The sequence below is a fragment of the Sorex fumeus genome, unplaced genomic scaffold (genome assembly GCF_029834395.1).
Source record: "Sorex fumeus unplaced genomic scaffold, SorFum_2.1 ptg000122l, whole genome shotgun sequence".
Lineage (NCBI taxonomy): Eukaryota > Metazoa > Chordata > Mammalia > Eulipotyphla > Soricidae > Sorex > Sorex fumeus.
The window spans coordinates 40,343,317-40,367,308 of record NW_026606179.1 but is presented as its reverse complement, the minus strand read 5'-3'; the positions used below and the strand labels follow the sequence as shown (position 1 = coordinate 40,367,308).

General features: G+C 41.9%; 1 protein-coding gene and 1 non-coding gene across 8 annotated transcripts in view; both read left to right on the top strand.

Moving 5' to 3' along the window:
- CNOT1 (CCR4-NOT transcription complex subunit 1) overlaps nucleotides 1-23,992 on the top strand; it is a 104,985-nt gene that overhangs the window by 25,353 nt on the left and 55,640 nt on the right. For all 7 annotated transcript variants that reach the window (XM_056135689.1, XM_056135690.1, XM_056135688.1 and 4 more), the window contains exons 3-10: nucleotides 14,264-14,371; nucleotides 15,110-15,208; nucleotides 15,513-15,581; nucleotides 15,692-15,746; nucleotides 16,198-16,401; nucleotides 18,258-18,426; nucleotides 21,063-21,189; nucleotides 21,333-21,443. In XM_056135689.1, coding sequence (XP_055991664.1) covers nucleotides 14,264-14,371; nucleotides 15,110-15,208; nucleotides 15,513-15,581; nucleotides 15,692-15,746; nucleotides 16,198-16,401; nucleotides 18,258-18,426; nucleotides 21,063-21,189; nucleotides 21,333-21,443 — 942 coding nt within the window. The remainder of the gene's footprint in view (nucleotides 1-14,263; nucleotides 14,372-15,109; nucleotides 15,209-15,512; nucleotides 15,582-15,691; nucleotides 15,747-16,197; nucleotides 16,402-18,257; nucleotides 18,427-21,062; nucleotides 21,190-21,332; nucleotides 21,444-23,992) is intronic.
- Nucleotides 9,714-9,847, top strand: LOC130044561 (small nucleolar RNA SNORA70). Its single transcript, XR_008795420.1, has one exon. It is a non-coding gene; the product is annotated as a small nucleolar RNA SNORA70 (small nucleolar RNA).

The window sequence follows — 23,992 nt, the reverse complement described above, 5'->3', positions numbered from 1 at the left end:
TATTTGTAGCCTAGCAGTTCTGTGTCTATATCAAACACAAATGCATGTATATTTTTATTTTTTTGTTTTTGGACCATGCTTCTCAGTGCTCAGGGCTTACTCCTGGCTCTTTGCTCACAGATCACTTGTGGTAGGCCTCAGGGCACCATTTGTGGTACAGGGATTGAACCCAAGTTGTCATTGTTCCCTCCATGATATTGAAGCCAAAGGCTCTTCAAGGATGAAATACCACTGATCAAGCAAGTGGAAACAAATGGGACTACATTAACCTAAGAAGCTTCTGCACCTCAAAAGAGAGAGTGAATAAAATATAGAAAGACTGAGGTATGCGGGACCCCGTGACTGAGATCTCCAAGCCCACTCGGATTGGGACTGGGCCTCCTTCCCCCAGCTCTCCAGTTTTCCAGTAGCTTGGCAGTCACACCCACAAACTGTCCCTGTTGCCATGTAATCTCATCAACGGCCAGGATCCAGAGACTGTAAACTAAAGCTCCCAGAAGAGAACAGGGCAAATGTCCTGGGAGTGTGTGGCCTCTTACACTCTAATCCACTTACTTACCAAAAGTAGCACGGATTTGTTTGGTTTTAACATACATGAAAAATGCTCTACATCCCTAATCATCAGTGAGATGCAAATCAAAACAACAATGAGGTATCATCTTACAGCACAGAAACTGGCACACATCAGTAAGAACAAGACCAACCAATGCTGGCACGGATGTGGCGATAACGGGACTCGAATTCATTGTTGGTGGGGATGCTGACTGGTCCAGCCTTTTTGGAAAACAATATGGATATTCCTCCAAAAACTAGAAATTGAGCTTCCATACGACCCAGCAATACCACTCCTGGGAATATATCCTGGATATGCAAAAACAAAAAAAATGAGTAGAAATGACATCTGCACTTGTATGTTTATTGCAGTACTGTTCACAGTAGCCAGAATCTTGGGGGAAAAATTCGAGTGCCTGAGAACAGATGACTGGTTAAAGATACTGGTACATCTACTGGTACATCTACACAATGGAATACTATGCTGCTATTAGAAGAAATGTAGCACTGTAGCACTGTCCTCCTGTTGCCAGTAAGGTCTCCATTGTGAGACTTGTTGTTACTGTGTTTGGCATATCGAATACATCATGGGTAGGTTGCTAGGCTCTGCCGTGCAGGCGAGATACTCTCAGTAGCTTGCCAGGCTCTCCGAGAGGGGCGGAGGAGTTGAACCAGGCTCTGCCAGAAGAGATGAAATCATGAAATTCATATAAGTGGGGTAGACATGTAGTGTATCATGCTAAGTGAAATTAGAAAGAGAGGGATAGACGAGTGATTGCACTCATTTGTGAAATATAAAGTAACATAATATGAGACTAACGCCTAGGGACAGTAGAGATAAAGACCAGGAGGGTATTGGCCATGGTTCGAAAGCCAGCCCCACTGGCAATTGCTGGGGCAAAAGGCAATTGGGATGGAGAAGGAACCATCAAGTAAATGATGATTGGAGATGTCACCAGTGATGGGAGATGGGTGCTGAAAGACCAAGGACTAAACACGATGGCCTCTGAGTATCTGTATTGCAAACCATAATGCCCAAAAGTAGAGAGGAAGAAGGCAGGGAGTGGGGTGGGGTGGGGATGGTGGGTGGGACACTGGGAACAATGATGGCGGAAAAACGCGCACTGGTGGAGGGATGGGTGTTAGCATTGTGTGACTGGAAGGTAATCATGCAAGTTTGTAACTCATGATGATCCACTAAAACTTCTTAAAAAAAAAAAAGAAATAGGTATTACCATAGCCTAGAGCAAGAAACAGCCCAAGTGTTTATAAGGTATACCTTGGCTGTCTAGAATGTATTTTGGCCTCCATGCTGCTGACATGGACATGATCCTGTGCAGCCCTTCAAACTGTCTCAGGTCTCCTTAGTGCTGAGCAGGAATGGCTTACTGGGACTGTGCAGGGGTCAACTGCATAGAATTCATGAATGAACCTAGACACTGCTTCATCCACAGTGTGAAAGGTTTGGTCTCCGAGAGCGAAGTCCTCACTGTTAGAGCCAGAACAAGAGGTTTGATGGCTGCACTGAACTTGATGTGATTCTGGATGTTCCGGATCAACTCATAGATGACCTATTACTGTTGACAAATAGTTAACTTTTAGATTGTATGCAGGAAAAAAGCAAAATCAATATATTTTGAAGCTGGGAGATTGTTATTTGGAACAGTATGGATTAACCTACAATGTTGAGAAAAATGTAAGCATTCTGCCAGTTCATTCTGTATGCTAAGTCAGTTCTCTCATATTCATAGTAACTATTCAAGCATTTAAAATTTTCCAGGCATTATTTATAACATGACTTTTTAGTTCATTGATTGTGCAATATGGTTTGTATTGTTCCATTTTACACTGAGTTTCAAAAAGGCATTAAGAGGGACTGGCAAGACTGGTAAGATAGCACAAGTGGTTGAACACGTGCTGGGCAATGCCCTACATTTTTTGATTTTCAGTAGTGCATATGCTCCCAAACACTCTTCGGGTTTAAACCTGATGTCCTCTGAACATCATTTGCCAGTGCAGGACTGCATTGGTAGTTGAGTCTCAGGCCACTTGATGAGTATCACCAGGAGAGAAACCAGGTATCTCAGCCTCTGCTGTGGGTGACTGTTTCTATTTATTTATTTTTAAGTTTTGGTGTTCTGTGTGAAAATGGCAGGTAGGAGTTGTGAATTCATAACATTTCTTTGTTGGATTGCTTTATATTGTTTTGTTTTGGGTCATACCCAGTGGTGATGTATTATGGTTGTGTGGGTTGGAAGTCGGCGTCACTCTCAGACACATTCCAGGGGTCATGTTGTGGTGGGGGTTGGACCCAGACTTCTTACTTGATAAAATATGTGCACTAAGGCGGACAGGTGAGACCCTTCCCCGCCCCAAGGGACCCAGCCCCGGCAGCTGAAAACCTCCAGAACTCAACTGCTGCCCTGCTCACAGCTGTTCTCCACACACCCAGGCCAGGCCTTACCCGTGAGTGAACCCCCAGAAAACTCAGGTATGCAGGACTTTGTGACTGAGAACTCTGGGTTCAACGTGACGGGGAACAGAGATCTGCCTGTATTCCCCCTATCTCTGGCGACTCAGCAGTCATGCTCATAAGCCACCTCTAGCTGGCACCAGATAATCATCATCGACCACCATCCAGATTGAGTGTCCTTTTCTCCTGTAAAGGAGCATAACACGCCGCTCGCCATAACCATGCTATTGGACCCTGTGCCAGATAATTTCACTCAGGGCGTTCCCAGAGGGGGTTGGGAGAGGCTCCTCCCCACCCCAAAGTGCCCAGCCAAGGCAGCCAAAAACCTCCAGAACTCAACCGCCGTCCTGCTCACTGTTGTTCTCCACATGCTTGGGCTGAGCCTCATCCATGAGTGAACCTTTTCTGGACCTCGAAACACTTCATAGGAAACACCCTGCTCATACGCCAAGAGTACCTCACCACATTTTGGGCCACACCCAGCAGTGCTCAGGGGTACTCCTGACTCTGAACTCAGGAATTAACTCCTGGCGGTGCTGGGGAGACCATATGGGATGCTGGGGATCGAACCCGGGTTGAATGTGTGCAAGGCAAATGCCCTACCTGCTATACTGTGCGTACCACTATTTTTTTTTTTTTTTTGCTTTTTTGGGTCACACCCTGCGATGCACAGGGGTTACTCCTGGCACTGCACTCATTATTAATTAGTATAATTAATTGATAGTATAATTGAAACTGACCCTCAGGCTGCTGAATATAGCCTTATCCCCAGCATCACTGGGCCTGAGCAGCCCTGCATTGTGTGACTGAATCATTGGGCCACTTGAATGGTTGGTTGAGTATTGGTTGGAGTGGTCCCTGTCCTCCTGAGCATTGCTTGGAAGATACCAGCCCCCACTGCTGTGTTCCCCTCTCCCAAGAAATTGGGGTGGAGGTAAAGAATTTAAAAACTTGACTGCTGGGGCAACTAGAACTAGAGCCATCTTTGTTTTTGAGGCAGGAGTTTAGGCCATACCTGACACTGCTCAAGGAATACTCCTGGTTTTGCTTGGGAGACCATGTCGTTGCACACCTGGTTGGTCATGTGTTAAACTTAAGTGCCTTAACCCCTATGCTATGAATCCAAACCTTACAGCCAGTTTTTATCCTGGCAGGAAGGCATGATTGGATAGTTTAATCCTGCGCTATATTTGATTATATAATCTTTCCCCTGCTGAGTCTTTCACATGTTGGAATGTCCTTTATTTCTTTGCTGTACTTAATTTTTATTAAGAAAGTTAGTACTCAAACACAACTGCATTGAAGAAAGGAATAAATCAGTGATTTAGGAACTGGAGAGATAGAACAGTGCCTTGGATTTGCCCAGCCTGCATGTACCCAACCTGGGTTTGATTGCTCAAGCATCCCATGTGCTCCCCTTAGCACTGAAAGAAGTAATTTTTTATTGGGGGTGGGGGCGGCACCTGGTGGTGCTCATGAGTTACTCCTGGCTTTTCGCTCAGGAATTAACTCTGGTGATGCTCAGGACTTTCTCCTGACTCTGCACTCAGGAGTCAATCCTGGCACTTTTCAGGGGACATTATGGGATACCTGCGAATTGAATCTGGGTCCACTGCATGAAGGCAAGTGCTCCTACCTGCTATACTGTATCATTTTGACCAAAAGTGGTTATTTAATGCAGAGTCAGGAGTAACAACCACCAGCAGGCATCACCCCCCAAATCAAATAAAAGCCCCCCAAAACTAGTAATTTATTTTGAAAAGTAAATTTCAGAATGTTTTGCTTTTGCTTTTTGAAATTTTGCAGCTGTAGTTATCTTTTAAGTGTAAGTTTTCTTTATTTTTTTTTTTTTGGCTTTTTGTTGTCACACCCGGTAATGCTGAGGGTATTCTCAAGAATTACTTCAGGCAGTGCTTGAGGGGATCATATGGGTTGCCAGGGATCGAACACAGTTGGCCATGTGCGAGACAAACACCCTACCCATTGTACTATTGCTCTGGCCCCCTTTATATAAATTTTCTCTTTTTCAAAGTTTCTTTGCAGACAGCTCACACATACTTATATATTTAGTGCTCGAGATGGAACTCAGGGCCATATTCTACTTTTATAATGACTACGAATTTAAAATAGGGTGGGACTTTTGGGAATATATCCTGGAGAAGCAAAGTATAGTAGAAATGACATCTGCACTTGTTCATTGCTGCATTGTTCACAATAGCCAAAATCTGGAAAAAATCCGAGTGCCCAAGAACAGATGACTAGTTAAAGAAACTCTGGTACATTTATACAATGGAATACTATGCATCTGTTAGAAAAGATGAAGTCATGAAATTTGCATATAAGGGGTTCAACGTGGAAAGTATCATGTTAAGTGAAATGTCAGAAAGAGAGGGACGTAGAAGATTGCACTCATCTATGGAATATAAATTATCAGAATGGGGAACTTAACACCCAAGAATAGTAGAGATAAGGACCAAGAGGTTAACTCCAAGGCTTGGAAGCCGGCCTCTAATGCTGGGGGGAAAGGCAGCTCAGATAGAGCAGGGAACACCACGTAAAGGGTGTTTGGAGGACCTGTACTAATGTAGACTATAGATCAAACACAATGGCCACTCTATTGCACTCTGGTGCCTCTGTTGCAAACTACTACACCCCAAAAGAAAGAGAACAAAAGGGAATGCCCTGCCACAGAGGCGGGTTGGCGGGGGGGGGATAGGGGAGGTGGTGGGAGGGATATTGGGATCATTGGTGGTGGAAAATGGGCACTGGTGGAAGGATGGGTACGCGATCATTGTATGACTGAAACCCAAACACGAAAGTTTGTATGTAAGTCTGTAACTATCTCACGGTGATTTACTAATTTTAAAAACAACAACAAAAAATAGGCTGGCATCAGAATTCTGTTTTTCAGCACTGTCTTGATTTTCTTGATGTTGAGACTTTTTATAAATACTTGAATGCTAAATATATTTTTCTGACACACTTTGTTGTGTCTTGGACTGATAGGTTTACTGTGATTGTGTTCCTTTTCTCATTTCTCCAGTGACAAGTAGGATAACAAAAGGGTTGTTGAATTTATTGGCTCCATGGGTTTACTAGTCATATGAACTAGCTTTTTCATTTTTTTTTCTTTTTTTGTAGGAGTACTGCTATTTATTCAGCCACTGATTAGCTGATTGAATTGTGCATGAACTCCACCTTTTTTTTTCTTTTTCCATTTTTTTATAATTTTATTTATTGAATCACCGTGAGAGCAGTTACAAAGCTTTTGGGTCTAAGTCTCAGTCATACAATGAAACACCCGTACCTTCACCAGTGCCCATTCTCCACCACCAAAAATTCCAGTATACCCCCATCCCACACCCTCCCCCTGCCTGTGGGGCAGATGATCTCCACATTACTCTCTCTCTCTCTCTCTACTTTGATCACATTCAATATTTCGACACCAGGCCCACCATTATTATTTGAGATTTGCCCCAACACTCAGATCTGCTGAGAAGGCAACAGTAGACAATTTGTGTTCTATTGCTGGTTATGACTAACATATGATGTCGTGTGGCTGCAGTAGTGTCATGTTCTGAAATTCTGAAATTTTAACACTTAAATCTGGAGGGATTTCTGCCAAAAGCCACTGGGTTTAGAGATCTGCGCCTGAATCTCTGGGATCATGACCATTGAGCAGCTTGATGAGGAGCCAAAGAGGCCATGCGCGGGCGATGACTTGGGGTCTCATTGGGGTGGGGAAGACAGGCCCGGCTCCACCTCCCCCCCCATCCCGTGAGACCCAATAAGTTTCGTCACTGCGGGCCCAAGCCTGACTGTCCAATGGCCTCTGGAGGATGACAGCCACCAAATCGCCAAGAGGGAGCAGGCGGAGGGACAGCACCCATTCCCCCCTGGGGTGGCCCGGCTACAGTAACCTACTGCGAGGTCCGGACACATTTCTGCCAAAAGCCACTGGGTTTCGAGATTTGTTTCTGAGTCTCTGGGATCAAGGCCGTTGAGCAGCTTGATGAGGAGCCAGAGAGGCCGTTTGTGGGCGATGACTTGGGGTCTCGTTGGGGTGGGGAGGACAGGCCCGGCTCTACCTACCCCCCATCCCGTGAGACCCAACAAGTTTTGTCACTGCGGGCCCAAGCCTGACTGTCCAATGGCCTCTGGAGGATGACAGTCACCAAATCGCCAAGAGGGAGCAGGCGGAGGGACAGCACCCATTCCCCCCTGGGGTGGCCTGGCTACAGTAACCTACTGTGGGGTCCGGACACATTTCTGACAAAAGCCGCTGGATTTCCAGATTTGTTTCTGAGTCTCTGGGATCATGGCCGTTACGCAGCTTGATCAGGAGCCAGAGAGGCCATTTGTGGGCGATGATTTGGGGTCTCGTTAGGGTGGGGAGGATAGGCCCGGCTCCACCTCCCCCCTCCCATCCCGTGAGACCCAACAAGTTTCGTCACTGCAGGCCCAAGCCTGACTGTCCAATGGCCTCTGGAGGATGACAGCCACCAAGTCGCCAAGAGGGAGCAGGCGGAGGGACAACACCCTTTCCTCCCTGGGGTGGCCCGGCGACAGTAACGTACTGTGGAATCCGGATGCATTTCTGCCAAACGCCACTGGGTTTTGAGATTTGTTTCTGAGTCTCTGGGATCATGGCCGTTAAGCAGCTTGATCAGGAGCCAGAGAGGCCATTCGTGGGCGAAGACTTGGGGTCTCGTTGGGGTGGGGAAGACAAGCCCGGCTCCACCCTCATCCCGTGAGGCCCTGTGTGTCTCGTCACTGGGGGCCCAAATGTGACTATCCAGTGGCCTCAGACGGATGGCGGCCACTGGGCCGTCAGGGGGAATAGGCCAAGGCACGAAACCTATTCCCACCTGGGTTGGCCCAGCACCGGTAGCCTGCTGCAGGGACTGGACGCATTTCTACCTAAAGCCACTGGGTTCTGAGATTTGTTTCTGAGTCTCTGGGATCATGTCCATTAAGCAGTTCAATCAGGAACCAAAGAGGCCTTGCCTCCAATTATATAGCTGAGCCAGAGGTGGTTTGTGGGTGTGTTTCCCACATACCTAACTTTTGGCCGTTTACTTTCTTGGTAAACTTTGCCCCAAGTTTTTGGGGTCTGGCCAAAGGCACAGCAGCAATTTTGGGGTATCTGGAAGTCTGAAGGCGCCATGAGGCTGCTGATGCACTCGCCTCACAGGTACAGATTGACCTGCTGGCGGCACCATACCCCCGCTTTTTCATTTTATAGATTAAAAAAATGATTAATACTTAACATGCTGGTATCACTTTTTGGGCGGGGGCTTTGTGGGTCACACCCAGCAATGCTCAGGGATTCTTCCTGACTTTTCTTTCTTTTTTTTTCTTAATGTAGGAGTGCTATTTATTCAGTCACTGATTAGCTGATTGAATTGGGCATGAACGCCACCTTCCCCCCCGCCACAGTTTTATTTATTTATTCTTCGTCTTATATTTATTTATTGAATCACTGCCTCCTGGCTTTTCACTCAGGAATCACTCCTCGCGGTGCTTGGGGGACCATATGGGATGCTGGGGATCGAACCCGTGTCGGCCACGTCCAAGGCAAACACTCTACCCACTGTGCTATCGCTCTGGTCCCGGCACGTTTTAAAATTTTAATTTTAAAATTTTTATTGGTGAACCACCATGAGGTACAGTTACATACAGACTTACAAACTTTCATGCTTGTGTTTCAGTCATACAGTGATCTAGTACCCATCCTTCCACCAGTGCCCATTTTCTACCACCAATGGTCCCAGCATCCCTCCCACTTCCGCCACCCCACCTCTGTGGCAGGGCATTCCTTTTTGCTCTCTCTCTCTCCTTTTAGGTGTTGTGGTTTGCAATAGAGGTATTAATTGGCCATTATGTTCGGTCTATAGTCTACTTTCGGCCCGCATCTCCCATCCTGAGCGGGCCCTCCTAGCACCCTTTACTTGGTGGTTCCTTCTCTATCTGAGCTGCCTCTTCCCCCAGCATGTGAGGCCGGCTTCTAAGCTGTGGAGTAATCCTCCTGGAACTTATTTCTACTATTCTTGGCTGTTAGTCTCCCATTCTGTTACTTTATATTGCACAAATGAGTGCAGTTGTGCTTTCCCTTTTCAAAGCACATTACAAGGGCAAGAATATCATAACAATGTATGCATGCTGTGCATGCAGGAGGTCTTCAGTTAGAGCCCAAAGTACTGCCAGAAACAACCCCAGAATATCCCAGCTCTTGAAGTGGGATTTAAGTAACCCCTAAGCACCAGTGTGTGGCCCCAAACCAAAACCTTTTCTATAAATATCAAATATCAAATAAGGAGTTAACACATTTTCTTTGCCACATAAAAAATTTCAAAACAGTTTCTTGAGGGGCTGGAGCGATTTTACAGAGTGATAGTACAGCTAGTACAGGGTGTTTGCCTTGCATGCTGCTGACTGAGTTTTGGCCCATATGGTCCCCCAAGCACCACCAGGAGTAATTCCTGAGCATAGCCCAGATGTGACCAAAAAGGAAAAACCAATAACAAAAACTAAACAAAATGAAAAAACATTTCATTTGATTGGGTTCCAAATAAAAACAAATCTGTTGCATTGACTTGTCTTAAAATACATAATCTGTTAATTTTGTGGTTATGTGGTTACTTTTTCCTCCTCTATTGCAGTTATTTTATTAAAGAATCAGATTGTCCTGCAGCCACTTAAGCTGATCATGCTCTTCTGCTCCTGGAGCCCCTGGTGTGCAGTGACTATAAACAGTAGCCTCTTTGGTTATATATGCAGCCTGTTGTTTCTCTGGTTGCCCTAAGGGACTTGGGCACGGTCCTTCTTAGTGGACATTCATATCTGCCTTTGTGCTGTCCTCCAATCTTAAGCTACAACAACCTGTACCTTTCTAAAGGTAACAACCTTTGTTGTACCCTTGAAAAGTCCTAGGGCTTAGTGGTTAGGGTCCATATTGGCCAAGTCACCATCTTCAGGCAGAACAAGGAGTCATGAGACCCTGCTTGGGGACAGTAACAATTTTCCTGATCACCAAAAGATCCTCATCTCCAACTACTGCTTTTTACCAATTTTAATGCAAATGAAATAGAAGAAAAGGTGGCATAAAAGTGGTAGTTCATTCCTGGTATGGGCTCAAATACATTCTGATTAAGGTCCTTTGACAAGTGATCTGACCCTGTCTTCCTGAGAACCTTAGGGTTGTTTCCTCTTCAGTCACATCTACCAAGAAATTCTACTTAATATCCAACAACAACAGAAAAGAATCAATGTCCTGTGGTTAACTCAGTCTGAATTCTGCTGACTTCTTCAAGCTGGTGTTTGCATGATCCTCTAACTCATCTTTTTTGTTTCTCTTAAAAAAGAAAAAAAAGTTCCTGGCATTCTCCAAATAGAACCAACAAATGTCTTAATACTCTCAGCAATTGATATTTTAAAAAATTATTTCAAATACTGATATATGCATTCCTTTTGTGTGGTGATGTATTGATTGAACCCAGAGCCTCACACATACTAGGTATGTGTACTACCACTGAGCCACATCCTTGGCTCTAAGTGTTGGTCCTGCCTTCTCTGGTCAATGAAAAGCTGTTTATGTTAACTTCTGAATTTATTTGTACCGTATTGTTTATAATCTTTAGTATAATTTCAGAAACTGCAGACTAAAACATTCAAACTCACCTTGTATTGGTCTTATTTTTGACTTGAAATTAGTAATTTCTTTAAAGGCTTTTGGTTTTCAGTGTTCTGTTTAGTAAATGGTATTTGGAGACCATCATCTTTCATATAGCTTAGTCAGTTGGCCATTATTAGGTCTTTATAATGAACAGGGCTAAATGAAAAATACACTGACTTCATACTAATATATTTACTTGGAGGTAATTTAAGACTACAAGATTTTCACTTGAGTCAGGAGAAAAACAGCTCAAACACGCTGAGTGCATGCTTTGCATGTAAGAAGTCTGGGGTTACTGTCTGGTACCAAATGGTCCCAGAGTATCCCGAGTTTCAGGCCAGGTAGTTAGCCCCCAGAGTACTGCTGGTATATGGCCTAAAAATAAAACAAAAAGAAATTATCGTGCAGAAATTCAAGTGTTCAGTGACTAAAAATAAGCCGTCTACTTTATTACTCACTATGAAGTTAGAAATCTCAGATGAGTCAACACTAGTATAAGAGTGTGACCCAAACTATAACAATTAATCTTTTTTGAAAGTTTGCTGAGGTGATGTGAGAGAGGGAGAAACTTTGAGTCATTAATGTTTGGACACTTGACACTGGTGCTAGGTTTGGAGTGGAATATTGAATGCCTTTCTTTCTTTGATTTTGGTTTTTTTTGGGGGGGGGGGGCGGGGGGCATATCCATTCAGCAGTGCTTAGGAATTAGGCTCTGTGCTCATGGACCACTTCTGATGGAGAAGTTATATCTGGTGCCGGGTCAGTGTGTGCAAAGCCTTACCTGCTATACTGTCTCTTTAGCTCAGAATATTGAGTGTCAAAAACTGTTAGCAACAGCTTTGTGAATCATACTGCCTATCTTTTTATTTATTTATTTATTGCTTTTCGGGTCACACCGGTGATGCACAGGGGTAACTCCTGGCTCATGCACTCAGGAGTTACTCCTGGCAGTGCTCAGGGGACCATATTGGATACTGGGAATTGAACCTGGGTCGGCCACGTGCAAGGCAAACGCTCTACCTGCTGTGCTATCTCTCCAACCTCTGCCTATATTTTTAAAAACAATTCTCTGACTAGCAATCCTGATACTACCAGCACTTCTGATACAATAGTATAATACAAAAAATAGCCTTTTTTGGAAGTTATTGTTGGGTGTGTAGGAAGGAGGGAGTCTTGAGGGTGTATTTCACTAGGTATACAGATGTCCTACATTATCTGGTTATATGGATTTTTTGGGAGGAATCACACCCGGCGATGCTCAGGGGTTACTCCTGGCTCTACACTCAGGAATTGCTCCTGACGGTGCTTGGGAGACCATATGGGATGCTGGGAATCAAACCAGGGTCGGCTGCATGCAAGGCAAATGCTCTAGCTGCTGTGCTATTGCACCAGCCCCTAATTATATGGATTCTTAAGTGAGTGCAATACAAAATTGTTCTTTATTTTAGGGGGAGGGGGTTAACTCAGCAGTTCTTAGAACTTAACTCTTGGGTCTGCACTCAGGGTTTGCTCCTGGTGAGACTCAGGGGATCATTTGGAATGCTAGGGATTGAATCAAGGTTAGCCTCGTTCAAGGCAAGTGCCCAACCCACTGTAGTGTCATTCTGGTTCAAGATTGCTTTCTTTCTCCTTTACTTTTTTTTCCCCCCCCCGCTCTTTGGGTCACAGCCTGTGATGCTCCTGACTACACTCAGGACTCATGTTGGGGGGACCATGTGGGATCCCAGGCATTGAACCTAGGTTGGCTGTGTGCAAGGCAAATGCCTTACCCACAATACTAATGTTCTGGCCCCAAAATTAGTTTTTTAAGTTCCACATTTTCTGGATGGAAAAAATGAAAACTGTTTTATGCTAATTTCAGCATCTGACATATAATTTTTATGATAAAGTGGGAAAAGAATTGTAGTGTTGAATTGAACTTTGAATCTGGATTCCTCAATTCAGAGTGTTGATGGCCCATGTAGCCCATCTCCTCATACATGGGAAGAGGTTTTACAGGGTTGAAGATTAAATCATGGAAACCCCCCCCTATATACTAGGCAAAAGTATTTAATGAACATTGTTTTCTACGTATGTGTATATACACATACGTATATATATATAAAATATATATACACATATGTATGTTTTTTAATTCTTTCTGCCAAATCTGGTTGTGCCCAGCACCTACTTCTGGCTCTATGTTTAGGGATTACTCTTGGCAGTACTCAGGGACCATATGTGATGCTGCATCCATGGCAGGCACCCTACCCACTGTGTTAAGTCTTTGACTCCATGGAACTTTTAGACTAGGAACAAAAGGACAGTCTATATGTCACTATCTGGAGCTTTTCAGGTAGAGAAAATATGTACAAACAGTAATAGTTTTGAGGAACAGGAAAAAATTAGTGGAGATGAAGGGGCAGAATCTAAGAAGAATACATTCAAATCAGCCCCATTCCCTTTTTTTGTTTTGGGGACACACCAGTCTGTACTGGAGGTAGGTGGGACTGTGAAGCAAGGAGTTGGGGACCATGTGGTGCTCAGAATAGAACTCTGGGCTGCAAAGACCTTTGAGTTCTATCTCCATCACCCACAGATCAACTTTTTAGGATCTTAATGAAAATTGAGGCTGGAGAGATAGTACACTTGCACATAATGACCTGGGTTCGATCCCCAGCAACCCATATGTTCCGCCAAGTATTGCCAGGAGTGGTTTCTGAGTGCAGAGCCAAGAGTAACCCCTGAACATTGCCAGGTATGGCCCTCAAACCAAAAAAACAAAACAAAAAAATTTTTCTTGGTGAAAAATGATAGGCATTTTTTCCATTCTGGAAATGATGCTCATGTTCCCCCCTGCCTCCCTCCCCCCCCTGCCTCCCTCCCCACCTTCCATTTCTAAGTAAATTTCTCTAAATAAAAACTATTTTATTTCTGGGGCCATGGTCATAGTTCACGGGTAGGGTTCTAGTCTTTTCATGCTCCCAATCTGAGTTCAATCCCTGGTACTACATATGGTCCCCCCAGTCCTACCCTCAGGAGTGCTCCCTGAGCACAGAGCCAGGTTGAAGTCCCGAGGACCACTGGTGTGACCCCCAAAACAAAAGAAATCCAAAACTATTTTAAACAAAATAATGCACACACACAAAAAAATCAAGCTTACATATACCCATTTTGTTAAAAAAATGTGCGATTACTGCATACTTTTTGTTGTTTTTGGACCAAACCCATTAATGCTTGGGAGTTATTCCTGGCTCTGTTCTCCGGTTTCATTCCTGCAGGTATTCAAGAAACCAGATGGGGTTCTGGGGATCAAACTCCTGTTGAGCCCAAGGGAGAAAAAGAGTTTTTCCTATTGTACTGTCTCTCTGGCCTGGAAACATTTTATTACTATGTTATATATGGTAGTTGGGGTTTTATTTTGGGGGGGGGGTAAAAGGAGCATCAAACATTTTATTATAAAATTTTAGTAGCTTTTAATTGTTTTAACTTTGTTCTAAATTAATTACTGTATCTTAAGATTTTTCCATATTATTCTTAATCTCCTTAATGATGATTATAAACTTGTATTTTGGGTTTTTCAGATTGTGAATCGGCACGGTCCTGAGGCAGACAGGCATTTATTACGCTGCCTATTTTCACATGTGGATTTTAGTGGCGATGGTAAAAGCAGTGGCAAAGATTTTCATCAGGTACTTGGGGGCATACAGAGGGTTTTTTGTTTTGTTATTTTAAGGATAGAACCCCTGGACCTCATAATTCTGCCATGGGGGGCGTCGGTGTGTGTGTGTGTGTGTGTGTGTGTGTGTGTGTGTTTCATTTACGCATACACACCTGTCTGTATAAGTTTGTATATGACCCCTTACAGAATTTTACTTATATTTATCTAGTTCAGGTTTGAGAGCTGGGCAACAGATCTGTCTGGAGAATTCTTGAATGTACACAATAAATTGCATTTTGGGTCTAGAGCTATAGCAAATAATATACAGAATTTAGTTTAGGTGAGTGACTAAAGGTGTTGAAAATTGTTTTCTGTTTTGAGTCCTCCCTTCCATTTGGCTACACACCCAGTATATCTATTTAGTTCAGGTTTGAGCATCAGATCTGGAGAATGCTTGAATGTAAGAAAAGAATCCTGCTTAATAAGTAATGCAGAGAGATGATATCTTTTATCAAAGATTGATTCTGTTAACAATTTGTTATTGCTGTATTCTTTGCAGTTTTGTCAGTGAATGTTATTCTCACGAGATTTTGATGAATATTTGTTGATGAAAGACTAATTAGTTTTAATGAGAATTTAAAAGAGCTGATTTTGATAACTTGGAAAAGGGGATAATATTGGATTACATTTCAATATTTTCAGCACCTTTTTCTATTTTCAGAAGAGTATGATTGCTAGTGCTAATCAAGATTCATTTTTGTTTTTAAAGACTCAGTTTCTGATTCAGGAGTGTGCGTCACTGATTACAAAGCCAAATTTTATCTCGACGCTGTCCTATGCCATTGATAATCCATTGCACTATCAGAAGGTTGGTATAGCTTTTACTTTATAAGAATATGATCTCTTATTTGGATTTTCAAAAATAAACTTTGTCTTCATGATAAGTCTTTTAACATTTCTAATAGTTTGGAGGTTTTGTAGTTAAGAAAATGAAGACATAAATAGAATCTAAAGCCATATTATCAGTTTCAAACCAGTTTTAGGGCATAGTGTATTTGTTTCAAGCAGCACTGCAGATTTATGACATTCCTTTGTAGCACTGTAATTGGGCAAATTGGTGCTTTGTAGCGAAAATAATTTTATGTTCTTATTTTATTCTTGGTTTGATTCAGAGTTTAAAGCCTGCACCCCACTTGTTTGCCCAGCTGAGTAAAGTTCTCAAGTTAAGCAAAGTACAAGAGGTAGGTGATTTTTAATTTTTATTTATTTTTTATGGGGAAATAAAGATTTAGGTAAAATTGAAATTAGAATCAACTGTTTGATTTGGTCAATCAAATCTTTCTTATTTTAGGTGATATTTGGCCTTGCCCTCTTGAATTCTTCCAGCTCAGATCTCAGAGGTTTTGGTGAGTTTTTCCTAAAGATCCAGTAGCAAAATGAGATGTATAAACAATTCACAGACTTTGGAATCTTGAAATTACCTATTTTAGACCTAGAATTATTAAATAATTTAGGATTATTTATGTATTGATGTGGATATGGCAAAATACATTTTTTTTTTCTCTCATCACCGTATTTTACTTTTTGGAGGACTTTGTTTATAGTGACTTTATCCTTCAAAACTGAAACAGCATATACCCTTTGAACAACTTTTCATTTTCCCTCCCTACAGCCCCTGGCAATTGTTCTCTCTTTTTCTAAATTACCTTTGACCCATAACTATGAAAATCAGGATAAGGGTGAATTAATAAAAATAGGGTCCATCTATTGCATGATCTATGTCTTTTTTACCTCCTATAGTATGAAAATAACAGGTTTTTGTTTTGTTTTTTTATTTGCTGTTCACCCAACTTCTAGCTGCCCAGTTTATCAAACAGAAGCTACCAGATCTTCTGCGTTCTTACATCGACGCAGACGTCAGCGGAAATCAAGAAGGTGGCTTCCAGGATATAGCAATAGAGGTCCTACACCTCCTCCTCTCCCATCTTCTCTTTGGGCAGAAGGGAGCCTTTGGAGTTGGACAGGAACAGATAGACGCTTTCCTTAAGACACTGCGCAGAGGTAAAAAAAGTTTTGTGGCCTATAGTAAAGGTCTGTTCTCTCAACAAGCAACCCCCTCATCCCTTGGGTAGCAAACACACATATACCCATACTCCAGAGAGAAGAATCAGACACATCCCTCCCAGATATAGAACAGTCTAGTACATGGTCAAGAGTGGTCCCCCTTGTATAGCTTGAGGAGATTTCTGAGCAGAAGGGGAATAAGCCTTGTGCATTGCTGGATTCAACCCAGGAACCAAACCAAAGAAATATAATGGGGCATGTACAAGTGCACACAGGCCCATACACACCTATACCTATGTACCCACACCCCTCAGCATACCACAGTGACAGAGGGATTTGTGGGCTACAAATGAATTCAGTGAATCCAGTGTAATACAGTTTACTTTTGTGGTGTTGATAATATGTCTTCCGGCTGTTCCCCTCTTCTTATTTCTTATCCTAAGGCAGGGCAGGCAATTGTTTTTAAAGTATTAAAACCTAGTAAGAACAATAACTGAATGATGGTGTTTGGGCCATGTGGGTTACTCTTGACTCTACACTCAGTGGGTTACTTTTGCCTCTACGCTCAGTCCTAGCAGTGCTCAGGGCACCATATGGTGTACCTGGAATCAAACTTGGGTCAGTCACCTGCAAGGCGAGTGCCCTCCCCATGGTAGCATTGCTCCTAGAAAATTTATTAATTTAGAATAATGAAGAACGTGCTTTCGAGTACTCCTGAACATTTTTGGTATTTGGTATGGCTTCTATTTAAAAAATAAAAAAAATATGATAAATCCATTTACAGAATAAGTATAAAATACACACCAGTACTATTGTATTGTAAATACAGGTATAGGTAGGGTTGCTGTATTTCTGTGCATTTCTCCTATGAGAGAGAAACATTATTGTGCAGTGATCTTTTATAGTTTAAAAAAATTGGTCCGTTATTGTTCTTACTAGGTTTGTTTGATTTGGGGCCATTCCTGACTCTTCTCAGGGCTTACTCCTAGATCTGTGCTCAGGGATCACTCCCTGCTTGCCCTGCTTGCTGTACTATCTCTCTGGCCCCCCAGATTGGTCGGTTTTGATAACACCAACTTTACCTTCTAGTTAAGATAATTCCTGATTCTTTTGTAGTCATTTTTCTTTTTTCTGATCCTTCATCTAAAGATTGGTAAACTTTAAAATAGTTTGGTAGTGGACTAAAATTGTCACTGTAGTTTTGTTTATTTTCTGATGATTATATCTCAATATAAAATTGCATTAATTTTTTTGTTGCTGTTTTTGTTTCGGGGGTGGGGGTGTCCACTCTTGACCACACTCAGGAGACCATATAAGATGCTAGGGATTGAACCTGGATTAGCTGTGTGCAAGGCAAACTCCTTAGGAGCTATAGTATTGCTCCTGCCCCTGCATTAATGTTACTTATAAAGTTTCTACTAGTCAGCAAAAAAGTTAGACATTGATATTTCAGTTGGCCTTTCTTATATGGAAATTGTGAAAATATTGACATTTAGATTATTAATTGGTCAGTCAGTACTGGAATCCTAACATTAAAAGAACAAGATTGGCTCCTGGTAGGTGGCACAAAGAGCTGAAGTGGCACAGTCTTTGTATGAGAATCTTGAGTTTGCTCCTTGGTACCACCTGGTCCCTTTACCACTTACAAGGTGTGAGCTCCAAACAAAGTAACTTGAAGCCAGAAGCAATGTTTGTGGTATATAGGCATTCAGAATTTAGAATTGGTGTTGGAAAAATGATCTAGACAAAAGTAGAATCGACTTTGCTTTAAATATATAATCAACAGAAACTCACTTTTAAGTGGCTTTTTTACTTGGATAGAGTTTTAGTATAATCTTCTGTTTTTCCTTCAGATTTTCCTCAGGAACGCTGTCCCGTGGTGCTTGCACCACTTTTATACCCTGAAAAACGGGACATTCTAATGGACAGGATCCTGCCTGATTCTGGAGGGGTAGCTAAAACCATGATGGAGAGTTCCTTGGCTGATTTCATGCAAGAAGTAGGCTATGGCTTTTGTGCAAGGTTTGTAGTTTGATTTTACTTCTGTAAGTTACTTAAGCATGATATAATTTTTCAGTTTCTAAGATTGCTTAGCATATTGATGTTGGCACTGCAATTTGTGTTAATTAAATCACATCAAGGGGTGAGCCACCCATGGCATCAGTGTGTTATGTGTTCTCAGCTTTGCCTGTCAATAATTTGGTTTTAAGTTTCGTTTTCATGTACTAATATTATTAACTATAAAAATTCTGGTAGCTAAATGTCATTCTTGATATCCCCTAATTTCTTAACACCTGGAGCAAGAGGTTCTGTTCCCATTATCAATTTAGGAATTTTTTTGTTTTGGGGCTCAGGGGAGGAGGAAAGCATCAAGGCAATTGCTTATGGATTATATAATTTCCCACCTATGTGTCTTTAATCTCTTCTTCTTGCCTAATTCTTCAGTTTCCTACCTTCAAAGTACGTTTCTTGTTGGGCTGGAGCGATAGCACAGCGGTAGGGCGTTTGCCTTGCACGCAGCCAACATGGCTGACCCGAGTTCGATTCCTCCGCCCCTCTCGGAGAGCCCGGCAAGCTACCGAGAGAGTATCTCGCCCGCACGGCAGAGCCTGGCAAGCTCCCCGTGACGTATTCGATATGCCAAACACAGTAACAACAAAGTCTTCAATGGAGATGTTACTGGGCCCGCTCGAGAAAATTGATGAACAACGGGAGGACAGTGGACAGTGACATTTCTTATATATGTTCATATTCTGCCACATTTCCTCTCTGCTTTTAATACCTACCTCTTAAATTTTCTTCCTTGTACATCATAATTTTAATACCCATTTCTTGAGCCTGGCAAGCTTCCCGTGGTGTATTCAATATGCCAAAACCAGTAACAACAAGTCTTACAATGGAGACATTACTGGTGCCTGCTCGAGCAAATCGATGAACAACAGGAGGACAGTGCTACCCATTTCTTACAAAATTTTTCCATGGTGCATAAAGGGAAATTGTTTTATCCTGTTGACTTAAGATTGTGCTATAGATTAATAGTTTTTTGAGAATAAGTTATTAAGGCTACTGATGTACTTTGATTTTTTTTTAATTTTAGTGAAACACCATGAGGTACAGTTGTAGACTTACAAATTTTTGTGCTTGGGTTTCAGTTATACAATGATCCAGTACCCATCCCTCCACTAGTGCCCATTCTCCATCATTTACTTTTTTTTTTTTAATTTTGTTAGTGAAACACCATGAGATACAGTTGTAGATTTATAAATTTTTGTGCTTGGGTTTCAATTGTACAATGATCAAACACCCATCCCTCTACCAGTGCCCATTTTCAACCACCACGGGTCCCAGTATCCCTCCCATCCCCCCATCCCATCCTGCCTCTTGTACTTTGATTTTCAAAAAAAAAAAAAAGATCACATTTCTATTTATGGTTGAAAGAGTGTGTTTTTGTATCTATCTGTACCTGGCATATAACTTTACTTTGCTCAAACATCGAGATACCAAGTAAAATAAAGTTTTGCTTTTGAAGACTTAGTACATGTCACATTTAATCAAATTTAATTTGATTATTAAATAATACTGAATTTCAGCCTTATCAGTGGCTGAATAAATAGCAATACTCCTACATAAAAAAATAAATAATGCCAAATTTATTTAATTTGATAAATACTAGTTTAATGCTGAAGATTGTGGAGGATAATTTTATGTGTCTTTGTGAATGGTATCACTACTACTTTTCTTTCTTACTTTTTTTTTTTTTTTTTTTTTTTTTTTGCTTTTTTGGTCACACCCAGCAATGCTCAGTGGTTACTCCTGGCTCTGTGCTCAGGAATCACTCCTGGCGGTACTCAGGAGACCATATTGGATGCCAGGGATTGAACCCGGGTCGGCCGTGTTCAAGGCAAATGCCCTACCCACTGTACTATCGCTCCATCACCCGATCACTACATACTTTCTTGACTCACTGATCGTGTTTGTATTTTGGGTCACACCTGGCATTTCTTGGGAACCATGCAATGCTGGAGATAAATGAAGGTCTCCAACATGTATAACTAGTCCTTTGAATTTTCTCTTCGGCCCCTAGATTCATTTGACTTTTTAACCCTTTCCCTGTTTTGGAAGGTAAGGTAGAGGTCCATGAATAGAACACAGGTTCCTTGTGTGCAAAAGCGTGTGTTGTTCATTAGATAAGACACTTTATTGCTTTGGTTTTTTGAGCCACACGCAGCTATGCTCTGAGATTACTCCTGGCTCTGTGCTTCAGGATCACTCCTGGTGGGGCTTGGAAGATCATATAAGGTGAAGTGATTGAACTTGGGTTGGCCACATGCACGACAAGCATCCTACCTGCTGTACAATTTTTCCAGCACCTACTATTTTTGTTTTTAAATTGACCCTTTATCATAATATAAGAAGTAAGTGAAGCTAATTATTCTATGTCTATTATTAAGGCTCTCGGGAGCTCACTCAAGGTTTCATTTTATGCTGGTACTAGTTACTTAAATTTTGTTATTAAGGGGTGATAGTGTCCTTTCTTCCCTTTTCTTTTCCTCCCTGCCCCTTCCTCTTTCCCGAACCCAGAACCTCACAATGTAGAAGGCAAGTATTTTCCGTACTTAACCTTATAGTGTTTTTCTGAAGTTAAATTTCTTTTACAGTATTGAAGAATGTCGCAATATAATCATGCAGTTTGGCGTTCGGGAGGTCACAGCTGCCCAGGTTGCAAGAGTTTTGGGAATGATGGCTCGGACTCATTCAGGACTTACAGATGGTATTCCATTACAGGTAAGTGTAGAAATGTAGTGTTTTACAAAGTGAATTGGTGTGTTGCACTTTTTCTTTGTTAAATTATTGTAGCATTAATTGATTCATTAAGTAGAGTTGAGCACATTAAATGAGTTTGTTTAATTCTAATTTTATGTCTACAGAGTATCTCTGCTCCTGGCAGTGGGATCTGGAGTGATGGAAAAGATAAAAGTGACGGCACACAGGCACACACATGGAACGTGGAAGTCTTGATTGATGTTCTGAAAGAACTGGTGAGTACATATGGTATATTTTTATGATATTATAGAGTGTAATTCAAGAAAAGTATATGGTTTCTTTTTGTTATTTTTTGTTTTATGTTTTTCACTTTTGGGCCACACTCATTGGTGCTCAGGGCTTACTCCTGGCTGTGCACTTAAGGTTCTTTACTGACTGGACTTGCGGGATCATATGGGGCTTTGTGGTTTGAATCCAGGCCAATCATGTACAGGGTAGCCTCTATCTGTTGTACTATCTCTCCAGCCCCAAGGAAAGTATGTTTTAATGAGTGAACTGACCAGCAACAGTAATGTTTGCCATTCCTGATATCATTATAATAATGTAATAAAATGACAGATTTGGGGGGAAACAAAAAATCCAATCCTGAGCAGCACTTTTGTGGTGTCGTATTGAATGTGCCAAAGACAGTAACAACAAAGTCTCATGATGGAGATGTTACTGCGACCCCTCTTTTTTTTTAAAAAAAAAAAGGAAGGGAAAAGTATTTGTACTTACTGTTGCTTTGTGTCTAAAAGAAAATGTTGAAATACTCAAGCAAAACATAATTTAGATATTTTTTAAAAGAATAGTGGAAGTACTGAAAAATAAAATATAAAATATAACTATATTCACTATAATAGTAGAAGTACTGAAAAATAAGATAACTCACAGGCATCTCTTTGGATGAGGACTCAAGCTTTGCAAAATATGGAAAGTCTATTTAAGTCCCTTGCAGTGATGGTACCCCGAGCACATAGTTGAGTATAACCCTTGCATATCCCTAGGTCGGATCTTAAAACTAAACATAAAACAAAAATCCAGTTGATTTTTGGAGCAGTGCCAGGGATGGGAGTGCGAACTCCTTTAGCAGTCAAAACTCTTAGTAATTTTAGTTTGTTTAGTAGGTTTTGAGGCCACTTCCAGTGGTTACTCAGGGCTTACTCTTGTTTCTGTTCTCAGGATACATTATTGGGGATCCATATGTAGTAGGGATCAAAATTCTCAGATGTTATTTTTACTCTTCACTTTTTACTTTGATTTCTGGCACCTCATATGATACCTCGAGCTCTCCCAGGTGAGATTCCTGAACATAGAGAGAGCCAGGGCTGAACCCTGAACATAACTCCTGTTTTGCCCTCCTTTTTTTTTTTATAGAAAGAAAAAATATCTGCACTTAATTTACTGTTGCTTTGTATCTATAAAGTACTTTACTGTCTCTTCTGGACCTCCGAACTTTAGTGACCCATGGTTGGTTCTCCTTGAAAAGTTCTGTGACTGTCACTGTCCTCCCATTGTTCATCGATTTGCTCAAACAGGCACCATTGTGAGACTTGTTACTGTTTTTGGCATATCAAATATGCTATGGGGAGCTTGCCAGGCTCTGCCGTGCAGGCGGGATACTCTTGGTAGCTTGCTGGGCTCTCTGAGAGGGACAGAGGAATCAAACCTGGGTCAGCCGCATGCAAGGCAAATGCCCTACCCACTGTGCTATCACTCCAACCCTGAAAAGTTCTAGATATTTTATATTCATACTTTTGTCTCCCACCCTTACCCTGCTGACCAAAACCTTACCTCCCCCCAGTTTATATAAAGTATTACTCAGTATCCACCTGGAATTTTATATCTAAGCAAACTAAAAAATACTTCAATTTCTCCTAAGGCCATTTTCCTTATTCGTATAGTATTGCTGTAAAGTGGACTATGTGTCACCCATTTTGGGAAAAACTGATCTATATAATACACACACACACACACAGATATAAATATTTGCCTGTTGGCAGCTTATAATTATAAAAGATAAAGAGCTGGAGCGATAGCACAGCGGGTAGGGCGTTCGCCTTACAAGCGGCCAACATGGCCGACCCGAGTTCGATTCCTCCGCCCCTCTCGGAGAGCCCAGCAAGCTACCGAGAGTATTCGATATGCCAGACACAGTAACAACAAAGTCTCCAATGGAGACGTTACTGGGCCCGCTCGAGCAAATCGACGATCAACGGGAGGGCCTTTTAATGCTGCTATCAAATTTTATTTTTTTCCTTCTTTTGTTTCTTCCCTCTTCTCAATATTTTGGGCCACTGTATAGTGCGTTGGAGACAGTGCAATGCTGGGGACTTTGAGCATTAAAAGAAAATCTTTTATTTATATATTAATTTTTTGGAGTGTTTGGTCTACGCTGTCATGCTCTGGTTCTCCTGGCTCTGCATGTAGGAATTTTTTTTTTTTTTTTGATCACACCTGGCTATGCTCAGGGGTTACTCCTGGCTCTGCACTCAGGAATCACTACTGGCAGTGCTCAGGGGACCATATGGGATGCTGGGAATCGAACCTGGGTCAGCCGTGTGCAAGGCAGACACCCTACCCGCTGTGCTATTGCTCCAGCTCCTGGAATTATTTCTGGCAGTGCTCAGGGACAATATTGGATGCTGGCAGTGCTCAGGGACTATTGGATGCTAGGTATCAAACCCAGTTGGCCACATGCAAGGCAAACATACTCTGGTCCCTAACCTTATCAAAATCTTTTTTTGTAAATAATAATTTTTAGTTTATTGTTAGAAGTTTTTGA